Below are 24,771 nucleotides of genomic sequence, written 5' to 3'. Positions count from 1 at the left end.
CTGCTGCACAGGGAGGCCCTTGTTTACCCACTCAGCACCTTCCAATTAGGACCTATAAGCACTGCAAAACCTCCACTTTGTTGCTGGGATAAAGCTGTGCTTTGTAGTGCTTTGCATGATCGCCAACCATTGTTAGTTATAAAGTGGATTAACCGTATTTTTCCACAGAGAATAATATATTCACTCACCGTTTAACAGCGCTGACAGGAGACAAACCAAGGAAGCCAGGTAGATCTGAAATAAAACACACTATTAACAAATGTTTTTCACAATACTAAATAATAAAGCACTGGACAGAACTATATAGGTGTGGAACATGAATATGGTCACACACTACATTGTGGAGAGACCACCTGTCAGTCTACTGGTATGCTCATTGACTTTTTTTGAGAAACAGTAAGAACCAAGGCAGACTGGGCGGGGAAAAAAAAAAAGACGTGCAGCTCCCCAGAACATTACCATGAATGCACACAACGTTGTGGAGCACCCACCTGTCAGTCTGCAGGTAAGCTAACTGACTTTTTGGCAGAAATACAGAGCAAGAACCAAGGGAAACTAGGTGGAAATAAAACATTGTGGCGCTCCTCGGAACATTATTATGGACGGACACAACATTGTGGAGGACCCGCCTGTCAGTTTGACGTTGCGCAAATGGACTTGATTTGATTTTTGGGGAGAAATGCAAAGAAACGGGAAAACCAAGGGAAACTAGGCCAAAATAGGCTGTGTCGCGCCTCTGAAACATTACCTTGGACACACACAACATTGCGGAGCACCCACCTGTCGTCTGCTGGTATGCTAATTGACATTTTGGGAGAAATACTGCGATACAGCAAGAACTGAGGCTGACAATGACTTGCTGTCAGGATTATTACGACGGAAATAAAACACTGTATAGCTCATCGGATGCACAACGTTGTGGGGCACCCCCCTGTCAGTCTGCTTCTATGCTTTTTAGGAGAAATGCAAAGACATAGCAAGAACTGAGGCTGAATGGGCAGAGCTAAAACGGTGACTTGCTCTCAGGAACATTATCAAGGATGCACACAACATTGCGGAGCACCCACCTATCAGTCTGCTGGTACGCTAATTGACATTTTGGGAGAAATGCAAAAAAACAGCAAGAAACAAGGGAAACTGGGCGGAAATAAAACGCTGTGTAGCGCCTCGGATGCACAACGTTGTGGGGCACCCGCCTGTCAGTCTGCTGGTATGCTAATTGACATTTTGGGAGAAATACCGAGCCACAGCAAGAACTGAGGCTGAATGGGCAGAGCTAAACGATGACTTGGTCTCAGGAATATTACTAAGGATGCACACAACATTGTGGAGGACCCCTCAAATTTCGAGTAAGCACAGATATTTCTTTACAATTTATTTGAGCCACAGCCACTATGTAAAGAAACATGTCATTAACTAAGTCGTCTACAATCCTTGATGGTTGCTAAGGTAACTGCTGTAGTGTGAATGTACCGCACATAGGCGGCTTTGGATCATTAAAAGCGAGCTCTCGGTGGATTTTTATTGCACAACGCACACTTAGCAGACAGGAAGTTTGCGTTGCGGTTGACACCACACATACGCCCGTCCTTCCTCATGAAGCAACAACCCCCACACTTCTGTTGCTGCATGTCCTTATTTTGAATTATTTTTTCTTACGCACGCACAACGTGGAAATATTGTCTTTATCTACACAGTGCTCCCACACACAAAAACACACACACTTTTGAGACAAAGTTTGTATTGATCAAACTTCAGCACATGTTTCAGAGTGGACCTGTCACCAATTAAAATGTGGAATTGGGAAATGTGTCAAAACCTTTTACAATAATAAATCCTACGCTACCGTACCGTATGGATTCCTCCTCCATAAATGATCCTAAGAAAGCCTTGTATCCAATGTCGATGCATTTAAACCCAGGAGAATGGAAGTCAGGAGGACAACAGAAGTATATCCCTTCCCTGCCACCCCACACCCCCGCCCCAACCCAGGAGAAAATGAGTCTTTGACCTATCCTGGTGGCAGCTTGTCCTCCAGGCTCGGAAGACTGTGACAGGTGAGCACGGAGCCATGAGCGGTGACAGCTCACATTAGCAGGTCATGCCAATCTTCATCTCACTGCAGAGCATATGTCAAAGCTGAGGCTTGTCGCCCCCCCCCCCCCCTCGGGCCCTCGAGGCTTCCATCCTTCCCCTCTGTCCCTCCGTGACCTGTTTGTCACATCTCCTTCAGTCTTGTCAACTGCCATCAGTCGCCATTCACCAAAAAGACATCTTTGAAGGCTATTGTGCTTACCTTTGTATCCATTACGCTCCGGAGCGTCATCATCTTCTTCGCGCTCATCATCATCATCATCGTCATCGTCCACGAGGCTTTCTTCCTCATGGTGAGAGGCCGATGAGGTCACGCAGCCCCACCCATTTTGCTCACCGACACTACTTCCTCCTCCAGCCGTGTCAGCTCACTCGTTCTTTGTCTTGCTCTCCCACTCGTTCTTTGTCTAAGCAACACAAATGGTCTTGTTATTCTAATAAGAGAGCGTGTTTACTTTCCCTTTGCACGCCTCCCACCTGTCCACATTCTAGTCGCTCCTCAGCAGCATCGGACTCTCAGGTGAACGGCTTTGTTTTGAAGTAAAAACAATAAAGGCAGTACCCCAGCAGATGGTACTTTCCCCGACTAATACTACTACAGAGCAGTGTTTATATTGTCCACTTAGTATGTTTAAGTATAGTACAGTACTTATAGTATAGTACTTTTTTCCACTTTTCTGACCTATAAATGTTGCATTCTCGTGTTAAATGATGCCAAAGTTTCAGATAATAAAGCTTGCGTATTTGGAAGTGAGCTCTGACAGAAGTTTTTGATGAACATTAAACACAGTCCTACATATCGGGAATTAATTTAGAGTGCTTAGTTGTGTGACCAATCACAGCGGAGGCAGGCTGTGGGTGGAATAAATGAATGAAACAGTTAGTTTGGGTCGGAAGCAGGAAATTCAGGAAAACGCGGCACAAAGAGGTGCAGATTCTGGAAGATCTAGAAAGCTTTATGTGTGGGTTATTGTGTGTAGGTGCTCTATAGGAGTCCACAACTCAATACAAAAGGTCGAAAAGCAAGTTAGTATAACATAATAATAATAATAAATCTTCATTCATTCATTCATTTTCTACAGCTTATCCTCACGAGGGTCGAAAGGGTGCTGGAGCCTATCCCAGCTGTCTTGGGGCGAGAGGCGGGGTACACCCTGGACTGGTGGCCGGCCAATCACAGGGCACATATAGACAAACAACCATTCACACTCACATTCATACCTATGGACAATTTGGAGTCGCTAATTAACCTAGCATGTTTTTTTTTTGGATGTGGGAGGACATGCAAACTCCACACAGAGATGAGAGTGGAATTGAACACGAGTCTCCTAGCCGTGAGGCCATCATGCAGCCCCCGTTTGTATACATAATCTGAATATTTCAATGACATCAAGCTTGTATTGACAGGTATAGTCATATACTAAGTCATATACTGTACTGTAAATCGGGGATCTAACAAGGAAAGCACAGTTTATTTATCGTAAGATCAAATCAGGAAGAGTTTTGGGGGCAAGGTGGTTGAGTGGTCGATTGGTTGCAGGTTCCCATGTTCATATCGGCATATCCTCGGATAAGATACCAAACCGTCATCAGAAGGTAAATGGGAAAAAAACATTTACCAGAATCGCAAGGGCCAGTACAGGACCTCCTTTTCTGAGGAGGACTATCATTGTCAATGGAAACTAGAGAGGTTAGACATGTTTTTTTTTAGCTCAGCCATGTTCTTCCATGTTGATCTCCTAGCTGTGAAGCCTGTGCGCTAACCACTTGAGCATCGTGCAGCTCTAATATAGATAATTGAGCAATTAAATCAGGACTTTATGACATATGAAATATGTGAAACAGCGCCATCTGCAGGAGTTGGTGGCCTAACAGGGTTGGCACTTGGATTTAATGTTAAATTGTTGACTTTGCTTAGACATTCAAGCATTGGCATCACTCTTTTGAATCTATTTCCACAATAATGTATGACTAGTCCAACATGCCTGCAGGACTAGAAGTGTCTTTTTGTTGGTGGATCAGTTTGTTGTTTCCACGTGAACAATTCATACTAATGATATGTCAGAGATTTGGACTTCTCTTATACCCCCCCCCCCGACTCCTCCATTTAAGTGTCAGGCTATGGTAATGCTAATAGCTTATGTTCAACATGCTTAAAAAAGGTCAACACCACTTTGCACTTGCACAGTTCAAGAGCTATTTTAGTCCGACCACAACGACCGTGTTTAACTGGTACCAGGTTACCATAGAATACAATTAGCATACAAACAATCCAAAGAGATCAAACAATGGAGTGAAAAGAGAAGAAAAAAAGTTAGCCCAGTGGCTTGAGGCGGAAAGAAAACATGGATAAACATGTTGACGATCTCCAGTGTAATATGTAAAACACGTCTTGTTATTTTACCGACAATCTTCCAGGGGGTCGCTAAGGTTTCAGAGGCGGTTCTGCACGCTTTACATTTACATATATTCATTTGGAGCGGGTCTCTTTTCGAGCATCGTTGAAAGCGAGTTCAAGATGACAAACTGGAACACTTGATGTTGCACCTGACATAAGAGCAAGGTTAGCAGCATATGTGCATTACAGAAATGAGCCCCGCCTTTGTTGTTGTTCTTGTATTGAGTCCTAAAGAAAGCGCCTTGATGATAGATGATGAATGTATGTTGTGTTAGGAGAACACAACATGACATTTAAAAAAAAAAAAAAACACCCTGAACTGGTGGCCAGCCAATCACAGGGCACATATAGACAAACAACCATTCACACTCACATTCATAACTATGGACAATTTGGAGTCGCTAATTAACCTAGCTAACATTCCTAACCTTTGGAATGAGGGAGGAAACCGGAGTACAACGGAGAAAACCCACGCATGCACTGGGGAGAACATGCAAACTCCACACAGAGATGGCCGAGGGTGGAATTGAACTCGGGTCTCCTAGCTGTGATGTCTGCGCGCTAACCACTCGACCGCCATGCAGCCGTCCCATGTTATTGTCAGGATTATTATGTTAGTCAGTGTGTTGCTTTGGCTCGAGTTGTGAACTCCTATAGAGCAGCTTCACACAATAACCCACACAGAAAGCTTTCTAGATCTTCCAGATTCTGCACCTATTTCTGAAGTGTTTTTTCTGGATTATAAGTCGCTCCGGCATATAATTAGGTAGAAAAAAAGAATACTGGAGTATAAGTCGCATTTTTTGCGGGTAATTTATTTTACAAACTATTTAACCAAAACAAACATTACGTCCTCTTGGAAGGCAAGTTCTAACATTAATAAAAGAATAGAGAACAGGCTGAATAGGTGTAAGATATGCTAACAATGGTTATTCAGCTACACAAAAAATAAACATGAACAGAAAAGGTGTCCAGTGTTTATGTAACATAAACAGTTTATTCATTTATAAGTCGCTCTGGAGTATAAGTCGCAGGAACAGCCAACCTATTAAAAAAAGTGGGACTTATAGTCCGGAAAATAAGGTATATGGACTTCCTGCTTCCAACCCAAAACGGTCTGTTTACCCTTTGGGTACTGCCCATTCGGCTGTGATTGATCACACTCCCAAGCACTCCCGAGGACTTCCAGATACATAGGTCGGTGTTTACTGAGTGCAGGCCATCGGCAGCCCATATAAGAAAGTCTGGATAGCGTTGACGTCAGAAAAGGTCTCCGTTTTCTATCATAAAAAAAAACCTTAAACTATATTAGGAAAGCAGGAAGTGAAAAAATGTAACAGTTACTGATTGTAAAAGTACCAGATGGAGGGGTAGGATTTAATAAGCTTTGCTTCTTCCTACTCCTTTTGGACATGTGGAACTGTGAACTGATTATGGGATGCATTCAATTGTAATCTGATGCATGTTCAAATGAAATAAAACCATTACCATATTTTGTGGTTTATTTCCAGTACCAACACAATTGGTGAGTAATTTTATTTTATTTTAGTTTTATTAGACAGTGGAGGGGTCACTTAAAATATGATATGTTGTGCATTTTCCATTGTAATTCTGTGTATGTGTGTATGACTGTTTTTTTTTGGGTCCCATAATGAATAACACACAATAGACAAATGTTGTATTTTTGCTTCTAGCTTCTGCTTTTCCCTGAAGCGGGATTCGTCACATGAGTCACATGCATGCAGCTGAGACGGAATTAGGAACTATTCCTTTTTTTTTTAAATTCTCTTACATCCTTTTAGTTGACTTTTTCTTGCCATTACTGTAAAGCAAACACAAGTCATTCGACACTTAATATTTAATGTGTGGTCATCTGTTTTGCTAGGAGCCTGCATGGCAGCTTCCAGATAACCCCCCCCCCCCGTTTTCCATCCGGTTTCATTCCCTCAATTAGACTCACTGTTCCCTCCATCATGATATGTCAACGTACGTCTGGCCGCGTGCTGAGCGATTGTTTAAGTTCCTGTCAAGGCAAGGACCTTTCTTGATGCATCATCAGCACCAGTATCGTCCTAAAACTGAACGTTTGACATCTCGATACTGAGTCAATGTCGATTTTTTTAATCCAAACCATGTGCACATTTTGATATGTTGACTTCCGAACTAATCTCCGGGGAGCTGCAACGTACAGGCTGCATGACCAAACAATTGAAGAAATGAAAAAGAGGAACAAATACAAAAGTTAGCTTAGCTTAGTGCCTGCTTTTACATCCTGAATGCTATAATAAACAAGTATAAGACCAGAGTGAGAACCGAAGATGGTTTTTAACAGGCTCTGCCAGCAGTAACTTTAACACAATTTTCTAGCATTACTCATACATATTTTAGAAGTCAACCTCATCTTTTTAAATCCGAAACACAAACAAACAAAGCGCTGCACCCGATACACACTTACAGTATCGTGTGTATACACAAGCCGGGGGGGACATATAAGATGTATAAAGTGCAGTGATGCAGTTCTAAACATGACTACTGTGAAAACTGAAACCTAAGCAATATTAAGTATCTGAAGTCAAGATGTCAAGGTATCGTATGTATTTTTGACCAAGTTTTTTTGCAGAAATTTGCTGAAGTACTGAAATCTGAAATATGTACTCAATGGGATAAGCAAAATAATGTGCCGACACAACACAAATATTTGCTTGAAACAAGTCAAATGGGGAATTTGTTTTGTTTTTTTTATGAAATTTATTGGGGCGGCATGGCGGTCTAGTGGTTAGCACGCAGACCTCGCAGCTAAGAGACCAGGGTTCAATTCTTGATATGAAAGTTTAATGTTAGTGCGGCCCGCGCAAGTTTGATATGGATGCTGTATGGTATCATGTACCCAGAAAAAATGATTACGTTTGATTAATGTTCATGTTAAAGGTTAAATAACTGTTAATAGTTATCCTCCCGATCCGTGTGGAAGTGGTAAGTTTTTGGCTATTTAAGTTTAAAGGAAATAACTTGAAGGCTACCGTTTAGGTCGCTAGCTCTCTAGTTTACGAGTTAGCATGTGTCTCAAGACCCTGCAGTTGCGCAATATGTTGTAAATAAAAAGAGTATAAATGTGACTATAGTCGTGTTTTGTCATGTCTACAGGGCTCTAATAATGCTTTGTTCATTTTAATCTGAAAAAAATAATTTGTCTACCCACCAACTATGTGTGGTTTCTTAAGTTTTTATTATTTGCCGTTGTATTGTTATTATATTTATTTATTACTGATTGATTGATTTTCTTTATTATTGATTTGTTTATTTATTTTTCATCTTATTTTGTGCAGAAAAATAAAAAGTAATATATTTGAGAACAGTGGAATGTTTTATCAGAGCTTTTACTGTAGAAAATCGGAACCAAAGCACTGAAAAAGTTTGTATATTTTTCTGTTTTTAATAAATGCGTTTTTTTTTTTTTTGGAAAACCTGATGCGGCCCAGCCTTGCCTAGACCCTAGCTCCAGTGGCCCCCAGGTAAATTGAGTTTGAGACCCCTGCTCAAGAGGGTCGCATGGGTGCTGGAGCCTAAAGTCCCTAAAGTTCCTAAAGTCAGGAACAGACTACTTGTCTTTCAATTATTCTCTATAAGAATGGTTACAAAATACCAGAAGGCATTGTGGTACACTTTAGAGTACTTTTCCTGTATTTTAATGAGTGTCCCATATAACATTTGCCTCTGAAGATACATTTAATTTGTCCATCCGTACACTCAGATTCAGCTTCTATATAAAGACGTGAGGGAAGTTTGTTGGCATAAAGCTACTCGTGTGTGTGTGTGTGTGTGTGTGTGTCTGTGTGTGTGTGCACGGTTGCCAAGGACACAGAGTGACAAAGACGGAAACAGCATCAAATTAAGCCGACATTCCCTTGCAAATATGAAGGTGTCCATCTCACAATCCACACAAGACGTTCAGCCAAAAAGTCATGTGATCTGCCTGAAGCAAAGAAGGTATGTTTATAAAAAAAAAAAAAAAGAAGTGTTCAAGTGGGAGTCTTAAAATTGTCTGCGCTTTGACGACTTTGAGAAGTTAAAGAACCTTTACATTCCTCGACGACAATGTTTAAAGCACAGAGTTTTACTTTTTGTTGGCTTGCGGGACTTGTTTTCAGGGATGGAACATGGGATTCTGGATGACTTTCCGGAATATGTGTTGCTGTGAATATTACACAGGGTGGAAGGTTTCATTTGAACCTTGAAGTAAACCGTTTTGAGTTCAGTGTACTGATCCGACATGACGCTTCTCACACACCGAACGCACTGTCAATGAATTATGGATGATATTTTTTTTTCATATGAAAGGTGAGTCAAGGTGTTAGATATTGGGTTTTGTGCTGCCGTGGCTTTTCAAATTTTGTTTGTTGTGCCGCACTAAGCAGTTATTATTATGGAAATTATATTTTTCTCTGATTTTGCTAAATAGTCAATATAAATTACAATCATAGTAATCGCATCTTGACGTACACGCACAGGCTATGCAATTTCGGGGATTTTTTTTAATGGCCGTGAACACCACTTCTGCACGGTGACCGAATGGTTAGCACACAGGCCTCACAGCTAGGAGACCCGAGTTCAATTCCACCAATTCCAACTCTTGTGTGGAGTTTGCATGTTCTCCCCGTGTATAGAGGTTTGATTAGCTTGACAGCATTTAGCTTTGCCTTAGCTTTGTCCGTAGCTAGCTGTAGCTCCACAAATCCACACAGTTTTGTTTGTCACGAAAAAATATAAAAAATATTTAAAAAATATCCATGTTTATTTCCAAGAATACAAACAAATTAGCTGGCTAGCACAATAGTGTTCAACTAACTGAAAATAGACGAAAGAGGTAAGAAAACCGTATGCCTTCTAACTCTCAAGCGCTAACTGACGGCTAAATGTGAACCAGGAAGTACGTATATCAGCTCTATGCAGCTCTTAAAGGGGAAGTACACTTTTTAACAACGTGTACAAAATCTTATAAAAACATGAATTCCAATAGACCTTTAAACATTTTTTAACTATTATATGACATTATAAATGAAATTATGAATTATTAAACTTCTTTGCACCTATGTAATATATATAGTAATATATAATATATATATTGAACATGCCCCTCCCCAACAACTTCAATCAACTGACTGAGAAAACAGCTTCTTCCCAAGAGCCATTAGCATCCTGAACTCAGACATACAACAAGCCCGGTTATTAGCGTAATGCAAATGTGTAATATTTATTTATATAAATAAATAATTTATTTATTTAACACCTCAATACACTCAATACAATACGCTCATATGTGACTTTTACTCATCTGTATACACCATTCATTATTTGCACTAAGACCAATTCATCATTTGCACTAAAATTAATATATATTCTGGTGTCTGCAATACATATCTGCTCCTGTGCAATATTGTGTGTATATCTTGTTAAACTGTCGTTTTTTTACTTTACTTTTTGTATACTTTTTTATCTCAACTATTGCACGAAAAGGAGAAGCTCTCCAATCTTGTTGTACATCTTATAATCTTAATCTTAATAAAAGCTATTACATTCAATTACATCAACCGAGTCCAACCACAATCTGGGTTCTCTCCGGGTACTCCGGTTTCCTCCCACATTCCAAAAACATGCTAGGTTAATCAATTGGCGACTCCAAATTGTCTATAGTTATGAATGTGAGTGTGAATGGTTGTTTGTCTATATGTGCCCTGTGATTGGCTGGCCACCAGTCCAGGGTGTACCCCGCTTCTCGCCTGAAGACAGCTGGGATAGGCTCCAGCACGCCCTCCACCCTCGTGAGGATAAGCGTAGAAAAAGAATGAATGAATAATCCCAATTTTTTTGTTGGGCATGACCACTACCTTTTGGAAGTAGGGGAGTCGAACGTCGTAAGTCTTACAATTTTTTGCACGTATCCAGGAGTCTTATTTTTCTGACGTTCATCTTTGACATCCGCAGTCCGCCTTAGCAGTCTAAAAGGTTTATCTCACACCACGGAGGAATAACTTGAGTGTTGATGATAAAATGTCTAACAAACTGCTGGTGAAGTCGTGAATTGCCGAGTGTAGTGCCCTGGCGCTGCATTCAAGGTGATATCGTTGAAGGAAAAGATGATTATAAAATATTGTACAGAACATCTAAGTGTATTGCGGCCTATGCAGTATTACTCTGACCTTCTCCTTTGAGAGCAGCACTCCTTGCAGCTCAAAGAGAAGTTCTACTGTGTGAATTCCATAGACTCTTTGCTGAACCTGTTGAGCTCTATTGTACATGACAACCCAGTTAAGCATTATAAAGTAGCCATGCTCCGATCGGCCACCGATCAATATCTGCTTTAGTAGTGTAGTAGTAGTGTACTTTAGTATACTATAGTATATACTGTACACTTTTTTCACCAGCAGATAAGTTAAGTTAAATATTATTAGGGTATTAGGGATGGTCGATAATTATCGGTATCAATAAATATCGGCCTGATATCAGTTGCTATCGTATTTTTTTCCCCGATCATGAAAACCTTCTTCTTCCTTCTCTTTGGAAATCAATCTCCTCCATCCACCCCTGGCTTCCGCATCTGTCTCTCTCACAACAACTACCCTCATGTCCTCCTTCCACTACATCCATAAACCTCCTCTCTGACTTTATCTCCAAGGCCTCTAACATGTAATGTCCCTATGATGTACTCGTTCCTGATCCTATCCATCCTGGTCACTCTCAAAAAATTACTCACCTAATGTGTCGGTGCTGTAAATAAATCACAAAAATGTAATATAAAACTGAGACCTTTTCTGACGTCAACGCCATCCAGACTTTCTTATATGGGCTGCCGATGGCCTGCACTCAGTAAACACCGACCTATGTATCTGGAAGTCCTCGGGAGTGTGACTATAAGTCACACTTTTTTTCATAGGTTGGCTGTTCCTGCGACTTATAAATGAAAATTTATGTAACATAAATACTGGACATTCATTCCTGATCCTATCCATCCTGGTCACTCCCAAAAAATTACTCACCTATTGTGCGGTACTGTAAATAAACCACAAAAATGTGACATGGGCTGCCGATGGCCTGCACTCAGTAAACACCGACCTATGTATCTGGAAGTCCTCGGGAGTGCTTGGGAGTGTGATCAATCACAGCTGAATGGCCGTTTTGGGTCGGAAGCAGGAAGTCGATATATCGTATTTTCCGGACTATATGTAAGTCATACTTTCTTTCATAGGATGGCTGTTCCTGCGATATATAAATGAAAAAACTGTTTATGTTACATAAACACTGGACACTCGTTCCTGATCCTATCCATCCTGGTCACTCCCAAAAAATTACTCACCTATTGCGCGGTACTGTAAATAAACCACAAAAATGTGACATGGGCTGCCGATGGCCTGCACTCAGTAAACACCGACTTATGTATCTGGAAGTCCTCGGGAGTGCTCGTTCCTGATCCTATCCATCCTGGTCATTCCCAATGAGAACCTCAGCGTCCCCATCTCGGCTACCTCCAGTTCTGCTTCCTGTCTTTGCCTCAGTGGCAAATCTCACCAAAGTCTCACCACAGTTTTGTGTACCTTTCCTTTCATTTTAGCTGAAACTCTTCTATCTCACATCACGCCTGACATTTTTCCTCCACCAGTTCCATCCCATCTGCACACACTTCTTCACCTCCTTTTCACAATCTTCATTGTTCTAGAATGTTGACCCCAAGTACTTAAAATTCTCTCTTCTCCCTGTAACCTCACTCATCCACTTGAGTCCCTCTCATTCACACACATACATCTTCATTCCTCTGCTTTCCAGGGGAAACTTCACTCTTCTAGCATCTCCAACCGATATTTAAAAAATGTTGTATAGAATACATATGTGTTCATTCCACCATAGGAGATATGTCATGTTACACATCCCGATATCGGTATAGGAAATTGAGAGTTGGACAATATGAGCATATCACATACCTAATTATTATAGTTCTAAACACTGATGTTCAATACAGCTATTTTACTGGATCCAACTAGTGTGGTGTACTTACAGTAATGCTATTGTTATTCATTCACGTATCATTCTAATTTGGCTCATTTTATTGACTGGATCGTTCGATGCTTACATGCTTCCTCAGGATGTGGTCTCAGAGGTCCTGTGTAGTCACCGCGGGGGTCGTAATAATGGGAACGTTCCTGAATTTAGGGAAACAAAAGAAAGAGATAGCATCAGATTGTCTCCGACCTGAAGTGACCCTTGATGCACGACATTTGCAGGTGTGTGGAGGGTTTCCCAACAGACAGATGTTTTTGTTTTTTTTTGTCTTAGTGGCGCCTCGTCTTTATTGGTTCACCTTTGTGCATCCTGAACAATAAAAGGGGATAGAATCTTATCAGAAAGCTTTAATGTTTATAGAAAGGACAGATTATATAATAACAATGACAACAATGGAGGCTTATTAGTTCATATCCGTGCTTCCCCATTATTGTCTGTCATGCCCCCCCCTCTAAGGGACAGAATTTTTTTTGCACCCACCCTCTCATATACTAGAGAAACTGATAATATTTATTAATTTATCTGTACTGTACAGACTGAACTTGAAACTGAAAAAAGGAAAATGCAGTAAACAAGCGTATTCAGGAGTCAAATTGCATGTTGAGTACTCTAAATTTGTACATATTGGTAGGTTTGCATTGACCCCCCCCCCCGGCCCACTATTTAAGAAGTTCTGGTTTATATGAAGTATGCTTTATTTGCTGTATACAGTAAATTGATTGTCTGTTTTACATTTTTCTGCCCTCTCTCTCCGTGTGTGTGACAATACCACTCTTTAAAAGTATATTTTAGAAGCTTTTAGTGAAATCTAAGCTGGGAAACACTGTATATACAGTATATATATATAAAACATGCAATATTCTATAAAATGTGTTTTCATTATATTAGTTTTTTCTGGCGGCTGCACAGTGCTCAAGTGGTTAGCGCGCAAGCCTCACAGCTTGGAAACACAAGTTTGATTCCACCTTCGGCCATCTCTGTGTGGAGTTTGCATGTTATCCCCGTGCATGCGTGGGTTTTCTCCGGGTACTCCGGTTTCCTCCCACATTCCAAAAACATGCTAGGTTAATTAGCGACTCCAAATTGTCCATAGGTATGAATGTGAGTGTGAATGGTTGTTTGTCTATATGTGCCCTGTGATTGGCTGGCCACCAGTCCAGGGTGTACCCCTTTTTCACACTTTCGATGACTTTGGACTTGACTTAATATTATTACTTTGACACCAACGACTCAGGACTTGACTCAGACTTTAGCCTGGTGACTTGAAAATGCTTGACATTTTCAGTGAATGAGTAAAAGTAACGGCTGCACGGCGTGTGAGTGGTTAGCACACAGGCCACACAGCTAGGAGACCGGGGTTCGATTCCGCCTTTGGCCATCTCTGTTTGGAGTTTGCATGTTCTTCCCCGTGCATGCGTAGGTTTTCTCCGAGTACTCGGGTTTCCTCCCACATTCCAAAAACATGCTAGGTTAATTGGCGACTCCAAATTGTCCATAGGTATGAATGTGAGTGAATGGTTGTTTGTCTATATGTGCCCTGTGATTGGCTGGCCACCAGTCCAGGGTGTACCCCGCCTCTCGCCCGAAGACAGCTGGGATAGTCTCCAGCACCCCCTCCACCCTTGTGAGGATACACGGAAGAAAATGTATGAATTGATTGTTTTTTTTCTGGCAAATGTGACTTTTAATTAAAACTATTCTGAAAGCAAGATTGCTGTTAAGACTGAAAACATTAGTACGGACATATTGGGAGTAGAAAATGATAAATCCTCACAAATCTATACGTGTTTTGAATGCTAACTGCGAGTTATTGATCTCCGTTCCATCAGTGTGAACAGCGAAAGGTTTCATTAGTTTATCTATCCATTTACCCCGCTCCGGTATACGGATGGATTCCCCTCTGCAGGGATAGCGTCACCCTTGGCCACACCTTCCCCCCCCCTCCCCTCAACTGTTTACTCAGCCCTTTCTGCACCTCTGCATATTTTCTAAATTGCCTCCTCCCTTCATCCCTCCCTCTTCTTTTCTCTTGCTCTTACAGCCGCATAGCTCTCATGGACGTTGCTGTGTGTGTCTGATGCAGAGTCGTGCTTTCCGACTTGTTAGGGTGATTGGCCGGCCAATTGGAAGCCACATACAACCGTTTACATTGTACTCTACTTAATGGCAGTTTTTCTGAGCTACCTCGGTATGTCTCGTTCTGTCCGCAAGTGACAGCTTTGAGGGATGACGGTGTCCCGGGCAATTGCTTCATGATTTCTGAGTCACTGCTTTGTGTTGGAGCGCTGGGGCTTAGTCATGAAAATCGGGTAATTGGATGAAAAGGTTCCACATCCATGGCAACAAAGATCATCACCTGGCCTCTTTTACCACCTCAAATCAAAAACAATTGAACACCAGCAGGACTCCAAAGTTGCCAGACAGCAAATATGAGTAATGAACTTGAAGCAATGAGCGTTAACGACAAAATAATAAAGATATTTGTATTCCGTGAACATGGGAGTGAATCAACCATTTTCTCAATTTATCCGTATTGATAAAAGACTCAAGCAGGCACAGATGAAGGATGGGCGCCATGACAACCGGTAGTCTAATAAAGGAAAAACTAACAGCATTGGAGATGCACGCATTAACATGATTTAGCTCAGTAAATAACAATTTTAACTTCATTTAAAGCAACAGAAAGGACTAATTGCTTTGTGAAGTGTAATCTAATAACAAGTTATTCCTAGCCATCCATTTTCTATGACGATTATACTCATTAGGGTCGCGGGGGTGCTGGAGCCTATCCCAGCTGTCTTCGGGCAAGAGGCGGGGTACACCCTGGATTGGTTGCCAGCCAATCACAGGGCACCTATAGACAAGCTATTCCTAGCCATCCATTTTCCATGACGATTATCCTCATTAACGTCAAGGGGGTATGCTGGAGCCTATCCCAGCTGACTTTGGGCGAGAAGCGGGTTACCCACTGGCGTGGTCGCTAGCCAATCACGGGGCACCTTCATTCATTCATTCATTTTCTACCGCTTTTTCCTCACGAGGGTCGCGGGGGTGCTGGAGCCTATCCCAGCTGACTTCGGGTGAGAGGCGGGGTACACACTCGAGTGGTCGCTAGCCAATCACAGGGCACCTTCATTCATTCATTCATTTTCTACCGCTTTTTCCTCACGAGGGTCGTGGGGGTGCTGGAGCCTATCCCAGCTGTCTTTGGGCGAGAGGCGGGGTACACCCTGGACTGGTCGCTAGCCAATCACAGGGCACCTATAGACAAAAAAACATTAACAGCTATGGACAATTTAGAGTCGCCAATGAACGAATGTGGGTGGCAACTGGAGTCTCCGGAGCGGGGATTCGAACCCGATCACCGAGCTGTGTGGCCAGCATGCAACCACTACAACCGTGCGTGTTAGGCATTAATTGTGAGGCATTTGTGTTTCATTCTAATGGTCTAACTAATGGTCACAGAAGATCTGGCTTCAGGTCAGTGGCGGTTGGTGCATTTCATACAATGGCATTCAGTCAACCACGGGTACCGCCAAGGTTACATTGATTTCTCAAAAGAGAATAAAACTTTCTTCCACCTTTCAATGTCCCATGTTTGGCGCTCTACCGCAAAGCACGGTCCTTGCTCTCGCTTCACCTCTGTGGGCGGGTCTGTGCAGAGCTGAAAGTGAGGGTTGGAGGACCGCGCTTCTACCATGTCAGACATGATGAATAGTTGATGAAAATGTTTCCAACATGTCTACCTGCATTCTTTCACCAAGTCGGTCTGCATGAATACATTCTTGGATGTGTCCATCATGTATTCCGTGGGGAGTCGTGTACTAAGATATACACACAACACCATCGCAATCATGTTGCTTCCCAGGCACAGGTTGACATGCCAGGCTTCATAGTAGTCAAGTGCTAATGATGAGCGATATGAATTCATGTTTGATTCCCTTCTAAACAAACACTTTTTCTGATGCATGTGACTTTTCTATCATTCATCCATTTTATATGCCGCGGAGGTATGCTGGAGCCTATCCCAGCTGACTTTAGACGAGAGGCGGGGTACACCCTGGACTGGTCGCCAGCCAATCACAGGGCACATATAGACAAACAACCATTCACACTCACATTCATACCTATGGACAATTTGGAGTCGCTAATTAACCTAGCATGTTTTTAGAATGTGGGAGGAAACTGGAGTATCCGGAGAAAACCCAAGCGGAGACTCGAACCCAGGTCACGGAACCCACCGTGCAGCCCACTTTTCCATCATGTATTCTTGAAACAGAGAGGGTTTTGTAATATTGGTGTTATTAATAATAATACATTTTAATTGTATAGCGTTTTCAGAGTACTCGCTTTACATTCATTCATTCATTTTCTACCGCTTTTTCCTCACGAGGGTCGCGGGGGTGCTGGAGCCTATCCCAACTGTCTTCGGGCAAGAGGCGGGGTACACCCTGGACTGGTGGCCAGCCAATCACAGGGCAACTCGCTTTACAGTGAAGATAAAATAAAATAAAATATGTTATATTTGTGGTATTATTTATGGCAAAATGTCACAAGCAACACTGCGGAATTTAACAAGCCATTTCTGCAAATATGGTGCCTCACGTAGTTAATACTTTACACCAGGAGATGGCGGACATTTGTACGACATCTGTGCTAAGTTTCTACAATTTGAAGCCCGTTGTCCACACACAGCGTGCTTGGGGTGGAAGGATACAATACAATAACTTGGAAGAATGAGAATATCCACAGTATACACTAAGTACTTTATGTCTCTCTATGTAATAATAGCCGTTGAGGCAGCAGTTCTGTTCAAGATCCTGCCGTAAATGATGATGATGGCTGGGTTTGCTTGACAGATGCGCAAGTGCTACAAATGGCTCAGACATTTTGATGAGCTGATATCCTGATGACGTCATAATATTCACATTAGCAGCAGACAAGGCCTTGCTGACCCTGAGGGTTGCTGACACAAAAAAATAAAACACAGTAAACTCTATAAAATCTACTGTAATGCCGACTCCTAAAGGTCCTCATAGAAGTATGGGCCTGACTACTAGGATAGACTACTATAGCCATCTTGCTGAGTTAATGAACTCTACATCAGAGGTTGCCTACAGCCACAGCTGTTCATTGCAAGGTATTTTGACGTGGCACTAGTTAGTAACCTTAACAGTTGTTTATTTTTGCAAACTACACACCCGGTGAATATCGGAGACTCTGCAGTTAATTAAATCGAGGAATTAATCTGAGAATTTTATGGTAAATATGGTGTTATTATTTTAGGTGCAGCTAATACTGTACTTCACACGACTCCCAAGAGTCGAAGAGTTAACGAACTCTACATCAGAGGTTGCCTACAGCCGCAGCTGTTCATTGCAAGGTATTTTGACGTGGCACTAGTTAGTAACCTTAACAGTTGTTTATTTTTGCAAACTACACACCCGGTGACTATCGGAGACTCTGCAGTTAATTAAATCGAGGAATTAATCTGAGCATTTTATGGTAAATATGGTGTTATTATTTTAGGTGCAGCTAATACTGTACTTCACACGACTCCCAAGAGTCGAAGAGTTAATGAACTCTACATCAGAGGTTGCCTACAGCCCCAGCTGTTCATGGCAAGGTATTTTGACGTGGCACTAATTAGTAACCTTAACAGTTTATTTTTGCAAACTACACACCCGTGAATATCGGAGACTCCGCAGTTAATTAAATCGAGGAAGCATTTTATGGTAAATATGGTGTTATTATTTTAGGTGCAGCTAATACTGTACTTCACACGACTCCCAAGAGTCGTCAACACTGTATTTTCATCAGCGTACTTACTTTCTTCCATTCCATTGAGTGCGTGGACAGGACGGCAGGACGGTCGCAGTGAAAAATGTCGCTCTGGGAGAAACGTACAGGAAACCGTTTGACTGATCCCAATGGTACCTAGCAGCCAAAAACAATTTCTAATCATGAATGGGCGCCATAATCAAGTCCACATCCTGTTTTGATGGTTCACCTGATGCGGAATCACTAACACTGAAGCCAGGCATCCACTCCGGAGTCAGTGACCGAGTCATGGCGAGCAGCCACCAGGCGGAAGGATGAAGTGGGATCTGGGTGACCTAAGGAGGAAATTGGTTTTATTTTTTGACAACAAGAGCAAAATATAATAGAAAACTTTCCCTCTCTGTGACTCATGGTGTTGAAACTGACTTGCAGCCCCCCCCCCCCCCCCCAAAAATAGCCCAATAATCACATCTGGACCAACACATCTCCTCTATATGATTGTGTCTCCCCAATGGCCTCCCCTTTCTCCGTGAGAGCTGTTATGTGGAGACAACAGCTGATGCTCTCTCAGATAGAAATAGAACGTTATGAGATATTTTCTTTCACTTTCTTTTCTTCTGTCAGATACGACTCTTCATCCACCATGACGAAGGAAGCAGAAATGGACAGAAAGTGAAATATGGCGGCACACTTTTGATTTCTTTGACGAGTCAGTCACTTGATAAAATGCAGATTATTTGGGATTATTTTCACTTCTGCCACCCATTTTGTGATACACATGACAACCAACCATAGGATTGGGATGGAATATCCCAATCAAAACCAGGTCTTCCCGATGTTGTGGCCAACATGCTAACCACTCCGTCACCGTGCGGCCCAAGCAGTAGTACCAGAGTACAATAAAATTGAATAAAATAGACAAAAAAATAGAGCAGCTACAAACAATAACCCGCATGGAAAGCTTTCCACATCTTCCAGAATCTGCACCTATTCCAGCTTTATTTCCTTCAATTTCCAAAACGGTCCGTTTTAATTTATTCTACCCACAGCCCGCCTCCAGGCACACCCACTCTGCTCTGATTGGTCACACTACCAAACTTTCCCAAAGACTTCCAGACGACTTCCGAACCCGACTTTCTAATTTTGCCCGTATAGGAGTTGATAATTAATGAATTAACCCTACTTTAAAAGTGGTTAGCGCGCAGGCCTCACAGCTAGGAGACCGAGTTCGATTCCGCCCTCGGCCATCTCTGTGTGGAGTTTGCATGTTCTCCCCTTTAAGAGTGCATAGAGTTGATAAACTTCCTGATTCACACCTGAGCGTTAGAAGGCATGCGGTTTTCTTACCTCTTTGGTCTATTTTCAGTTAGTTGAACACTATTGTGCTAGCCAGCTATTTTGTTTGTATTCTTGGAAATAAACGTGGATATTTTTTTTATATTTAAAAAAAAAATATATTGTTTACAAACAAAACGCTCTCCTGTGTGGATTTGTGGAGCTACAGCTAGCTACGGACACTGCCTGTGGAGTTCAACTTATGGCAATAGACTGATGTGTAAGTCAAAGCTAAATGTTCTCAAGCTAATCAAACCTCGAAACACGGGGAGAACATGCAAACTCCACACAGAGTTGGCCCGAGGGTGGAATTGAACTCGGGTCTCCTAGCTGTGTGGCCTGCGTGCTAACCACTCTTGAAAAAAATATGAAATTAAATATCTACATTATTAGTGATGTGATGTGTTTAGTGTCCCTTCCCATTTTCTCCTCCCATCCTCCCCATCCAATATCATCAAGGTCAAAACCTGTCAGCCAGCTTTCAAAGCTTCTCTTTCTGTTTATCTCAAGGTTTATTTGAGAGTCTTTGAAAAAGCATGCTTTTGACAGCAAGCGCTTTGCGTTACTTATCATCATGTCTCAACGCATTTTTCTTTTTTTTTTGCCTGTGGCTGTACTTTGTTGTACGAAATGATCCGAAAACGCAGGCTGAGCAAATGGGGTGGGGATCTTCAAAACAACCATTTGGGGCGATGAGCGTTGTATCGTTATTATGGACGTTGTTCAAGTTGAGAGTAGAGGAGTCACCCCCTACCGTCAGGCTATGGAGGAAAAAGTGGATTACTTTACATTTGGAGCATGGAGAAGAAGAAAAAAAAAGCGGCTTTTGGGGCAGAAGGAGCGATAGAGAGAAGAGGAGGAGGAGAAGAAGAGGAGCGTCACAAGAGGATGATGTTGAACTCCTCTTTTGCTGCAGGCTGCAGCCCACTTTGCGGAATAAATAATTTCCACTATCAGTGCCACTCAAAAGAGGTCAGTCTTATTTGGATCTTTGAAATAATAATAATAAAAATCTACAATGATAAAGAAGCATTCAAAATGCATTCTAATTGCATGAGATTAATTATGAATCATAAAGAAAATGAAAGGGGGAAAGCAGGGCCGGTATTAGATCATGCTCTACGGGCGTTATAGTAAACATGAAACGTGTCCAATGGAGGCTCCAGGCCCTTAGCTTCAAGCAGGAGTGAGCTGATAAAGGTGGTGGTGCAAGGATACCGTGACGACTCGGAGCTTGAGGCAATAAAAGTCGACGTACACATGGGTGCAAAGTATATCAGAGCAGCATTATCTGAGAAAGAGGGAGAGAGTTAGAGAGAGGGAAAAAGTAGCGCTGTAAGCTAAGTGATAAGGTCGAGATATAGAACGGAATAAGTTCCTTAAAGCGTCGACACTCAGGAGTAGCAACTCTCTTCACTTCACTTCCTGCAGCTTTCAGTGGCCCTCCTACACTATTGTAACGTTGCTGGGAAAGGCTGATAAAAGCTCGGACAAAGCTACACAAACACATTTTTTTTCTGAGATGCTGCCAAATGGGAAACCAAAGGAAAAAAACGTGTCCTCCGCTGCCAATTACGGGATATGCATAATCCATGCGTGTTGTGTATGGACTACTCATTGAATTCAATCATTCCCAAAAGTTGAAGTTGCACCAGGTCATTTATAACCACTAGGGGGCAGAAAGACTCAAACACAATGGCAGCATGTCGACTCCAGTCTCCAACTTTTTTTCCACTAACGGGTAATCTAACTAATTACTCTTACTAATTACTGTCAGTATAACGCCGTTACTGCACGTTACTGAAGCCGCCAAAAAACATATCACCCACTTCATAACTGATTTGCAGCGCAGTGAAAGTGTGAGAGTGTTGCAGAGTGACAAGTGAGAGCAATGAGGATTGGCTAAGGTTTTAGTAAAATTGCGTCTTCAGCCAATCAGAGAACTTGAAGTGGGCGGGTGTTTAGAGCACATCGAGTGACAATACAGCGTTTGCCAAGTACAGACACTACTTTAACCACATTGAGGTAAAAGGTAAAAATGTACACGTCGAATGTACGTTATTCATTCAATCATTCATTTTCTACCGCTTATCCTCATGGGGGGTGCTGGAGCCTATCCCAGCTGTCTTTGGGCGAGAGGTGGAGTACACCCCAGCACAGGGCACATATAGACAAACAACCATTCACACTCACATTCATGGAGAACATGCAAACTCCACACAGAGATGGCCAAGGGTGGAATTGAACTCGGGTGTCCTAGCTGTGAGGCCTGCATGCTAACCACCCGACCACCGTGCAGCCGAATGTACATTATAAAAAATACTTAGTCCACCTCTTGTGGGAGTTGGGGGGGCGAGTAATGCAATAGTTACTTTTACTGGTAACTACTTACTTTTGTAGTCGAGTAACTCAGTTAGTAACTCAGTTACTTTTTTGGAGAACTAACTAGTAACTATAACTACTTTTTTAAAGTAACGTGCCCAACACTGCTCGTACGTGTTGATGCTGCTGCTCGAGTCCTGACTAGAACCAGGAAATATGACCACACAAGTCCAGTACTCGGCTGCACGGCGGTCGAGTGTTTAGCGCGCAGACCTCACAGCTAGGAGAACCGAGTTCAATCCCATCCTCGACAGGACACAATTATATATTCATTCATTCATTCTCTACCGATTATCCTCACAAGGGTCGCGGGGCGCTGGAGCCTATCCTAGCTGTCTTCAGGCGAAAGGTGGGGTACGCCCTGGACTGGTGGCCAGCCAATCACAGGCACATAATAATAATAATAAATTTAAGTGTGCAGACCTCACAGCTAGGAGACCAGGGTTCAATTCCACCCTCAGCCATCTCTGTGTGGAGTTTGCATGTTCTCCCCGTGCATGCGTGGGTTTTCTCCGGGTACTCCGGTTTCCTCCCACATTCCAAAAACATGCTAGGTTAATTGGCGACTCCAAATTGTCCATAGGTATGAATGTGAGTGTGAATGGTTGTTTGTCTATATGTGCCCTGTGATTGGCTGGCCACCAGTCCAGGGTGTACCGAAGACAGTACAGTACAGTACAGTACAGTACTCTTGACCGAAGACAGCTGGGATAGGCTCCAGCACCCCCGCGACCCTCGTGAGGATAAGCGAAAGAAAATGAATGAATGAGTCCAGTACTCGGGTCTCTGCGTTGGCTTCCTGTTAATATTTTTGAACACCAACACAGAAACACAACGCAGTTCAAAACAACACTCAAACTGACCACTGGAATGGCGCGAGTGTGGTAGGACCCCTCCCTCTCAGCGTCCTCCTTATACCTGCAAAACATGCACTCACACACACACACACACACACACACACACACACACAGGAGGAGACAAAGCAGCAGCAGGGAGACAGAGAAGGGGATGATGTCCTGCCGTTTGCTCTAAGTTACCCAATTTCACACATCAAAGAAGCAGTAATCATGTATTTGCATAGTGAAAAGCTAAGAATCAAACAGGCTAAACCTGAATTTAGAGGTGAAACAGCAAGGGCATGGCAAAATAATAAGTTAGAGCCCATCACAATGCTGTGGTTTTCTCTATTTAAGGACATGCTGGCATTATCACAAATCTTAACAACTGAATTAATTCATTCCCCAGCGTTGTTAGTGTTTACAAACTCCATTGGAAGACAACACGAGGAATACATACGTTCTGCCCGACATGCTAACTCAGCTTTAGTGGTCGTGGTTGGACTGCAGAGCAGAAACCAGAAGGCACACCGGTTAGATTAGCGCACACAACACTAAAAAGGATGCACGTTCGGGTCATGAGGGAAGCAGTCTAAGTAGGGATGACCTCCCATCCCATGCTCTAGTTGCCTCTTCCAGTTCCGCTGGGGTAACACTGAGGTTTTTCTAGGCCAGCTGTGAGACATAAACCCTCCAGCATGCCATAGGTTTGCCCCGAGGCCTCCTACCCCGACTAAGCAGAGGCAACACCAACCCATCTGTAAATATCATTCTCTATGCTACTACAAAAAAAAAGAACAAAAAAAACGCGGTACGTGAATCCCACTCCCAATACCCAAGGTGTATGTCTTTGAGTGAGGTGTTCTGGGCTTATCTTGGGAGGAAACCCGGGGTTAAACCTAAGGGACAATGGAGACAGTTCTCCGTTGACAAGGTGGAAGGAATCAGGAAAATCAAAGCATCCCTATAATGAACTCTTGTGTGACAAAGGGCAGCCTTGGTGGAGTTTACGGCCAGCTACCGTAGTCCTTGCTAAGTCATGAAAAACCTCCATGCATGTTTACAAAGTAGTGAGGAACCGCTCTACTCCAAAACCTCCTGAATATGAAGTTCAACTCCTCTCCAGTAGGAAGGCAATAGCCACATTTACATGCATCCATCCATACATTTTCCTCCACTTATCCAGGTCCGGGTCATGGGGGCAGCAGTCTCAGTAGGGAAGCCCAGACTTCCCGGTCCCTGGCCACCTTGTCCAGCTCCACCGGGAGGACACCAAGGCGTTCCCAGGCCAGACTTGTGAATGGCGTAGAGAAGGGTTTAGATTCTGTTCCACAGATGGCGCTAATGCACACGAAAGCTGATTGCCAAATGCCAATAAACAACAGAAGAAGAAAAACACCATGAAGAAGAACGCAGTCTGACAACTTTCCGTTTAAGCGGGTACAAGATACCTCAATCGGATTGGGGAAAGGAATATTTCACCCCTGTGAATCCGATTATATATTCATTCGGAATGGCATTTTTCTTTCGGAATGAGGTGTATACAAAGGTTAGATTCTTTCCGTTTGAGTGAATAAACCGAATGCAATTGGAATATTTGGCTCCATGTATACGTGGATCCATTACTGAACTGGTATATGAAACAAATCAGATTCAAGCGGGTGCGGTACCATTACCTGCATGAACCCAAGTCACATTACAGATGGTGGGAATACCTGATTTGTCTTCTCCTCCCGTCTGCACCTCCTCTTCTCCCTGGAAGAATAAGCAAAGGGCAGCGTTTTTCCTCTCAATAAATAAAAAACTCTTCCTTGCGATGGATAGAGCAACGACGGGGAATGGCGGCATCAGGATTTGAGGTAGGGAGCTTTGAGCAAAGTGGACAGAGAACGA

At 42.7% G+C, this 24,771-nt stretch overlaps 1 protein-coding gene across 5 annotated transcripts in view; it reads right to left on the bottom strand.

Moving 5' to 3' along the window:
- The window catches only part of fxyd5 (FXYD domain containing ion transport regulator 5), a 42,515-nt gene that overhangs the window by 5,736 nt on the left and 12,008 nt on the right, over positions 1 to 24,771 (bottom strand). Inside the window, exons 1-6 of one of the 5 annotated variants that reach the window (XM_078798211.1) lie at positions 22,906 to 23,352; positions 18,555 to 18,660; positions 18,374 to 18,436; positions 12,615 to 12,684; positions 2,297 to 2,501; positions 189 to 234 (exon numbers count right to left, since the gene is read on the bottom strand). In XM_078798211.1, coding sequence (XP_078654337.1) covers positions 189 to 234; positions 2,297 to 2,386 — 136 coding nt within the window. In that variant the 5' untranslated portion in view covers positions 2,387 to 2,501; positions 12,615 to 12,684; positions 18,374 to 18,436; positions 18,555 to 18,660; positions 22,906 to 23,352. Of the gene's footprint in view, positions 1 to 188; positions 235 to 2,296; positions 2,502 to 11,602; positions 11,695 to 12,614; positions 12,685 to 18,373; positions 18,482 to 18,554; positions 18,661 to 22,905; positions 23,353 to 24,771 lie in introns of those variants that run through there. The other 4 variants (XM_078798210.1, XM_058083698.2, XM_058083695.2 and 1 more) reach the window with 4 other exon arrangements.

The sequence above is a fragment of the Doryrhamphus excisus genome, linkage group LG17, assembly GCF_037039965.1.
Source record: "Doryrhamphus excisus strain RoL-2023G ecotype Guam linkage group LG17, RoL_Dexc_Guam_v1.1, whole genome shotgun sequence".
In the NCBI taxonomy this organism is placed as follows: domain Eukaryota; kingdom Metazoa; phylum Chordata; class Actinopteri; order Syngnathiformes; family Syngnathidae; genus Doryrhamphus; species Doryrhamphus excisus.
The sequence above is the reverse complement of the archived record's forward strand: the minus strand, read 5'-3'. Positions and strand labels throughout refer to the sequence as shown.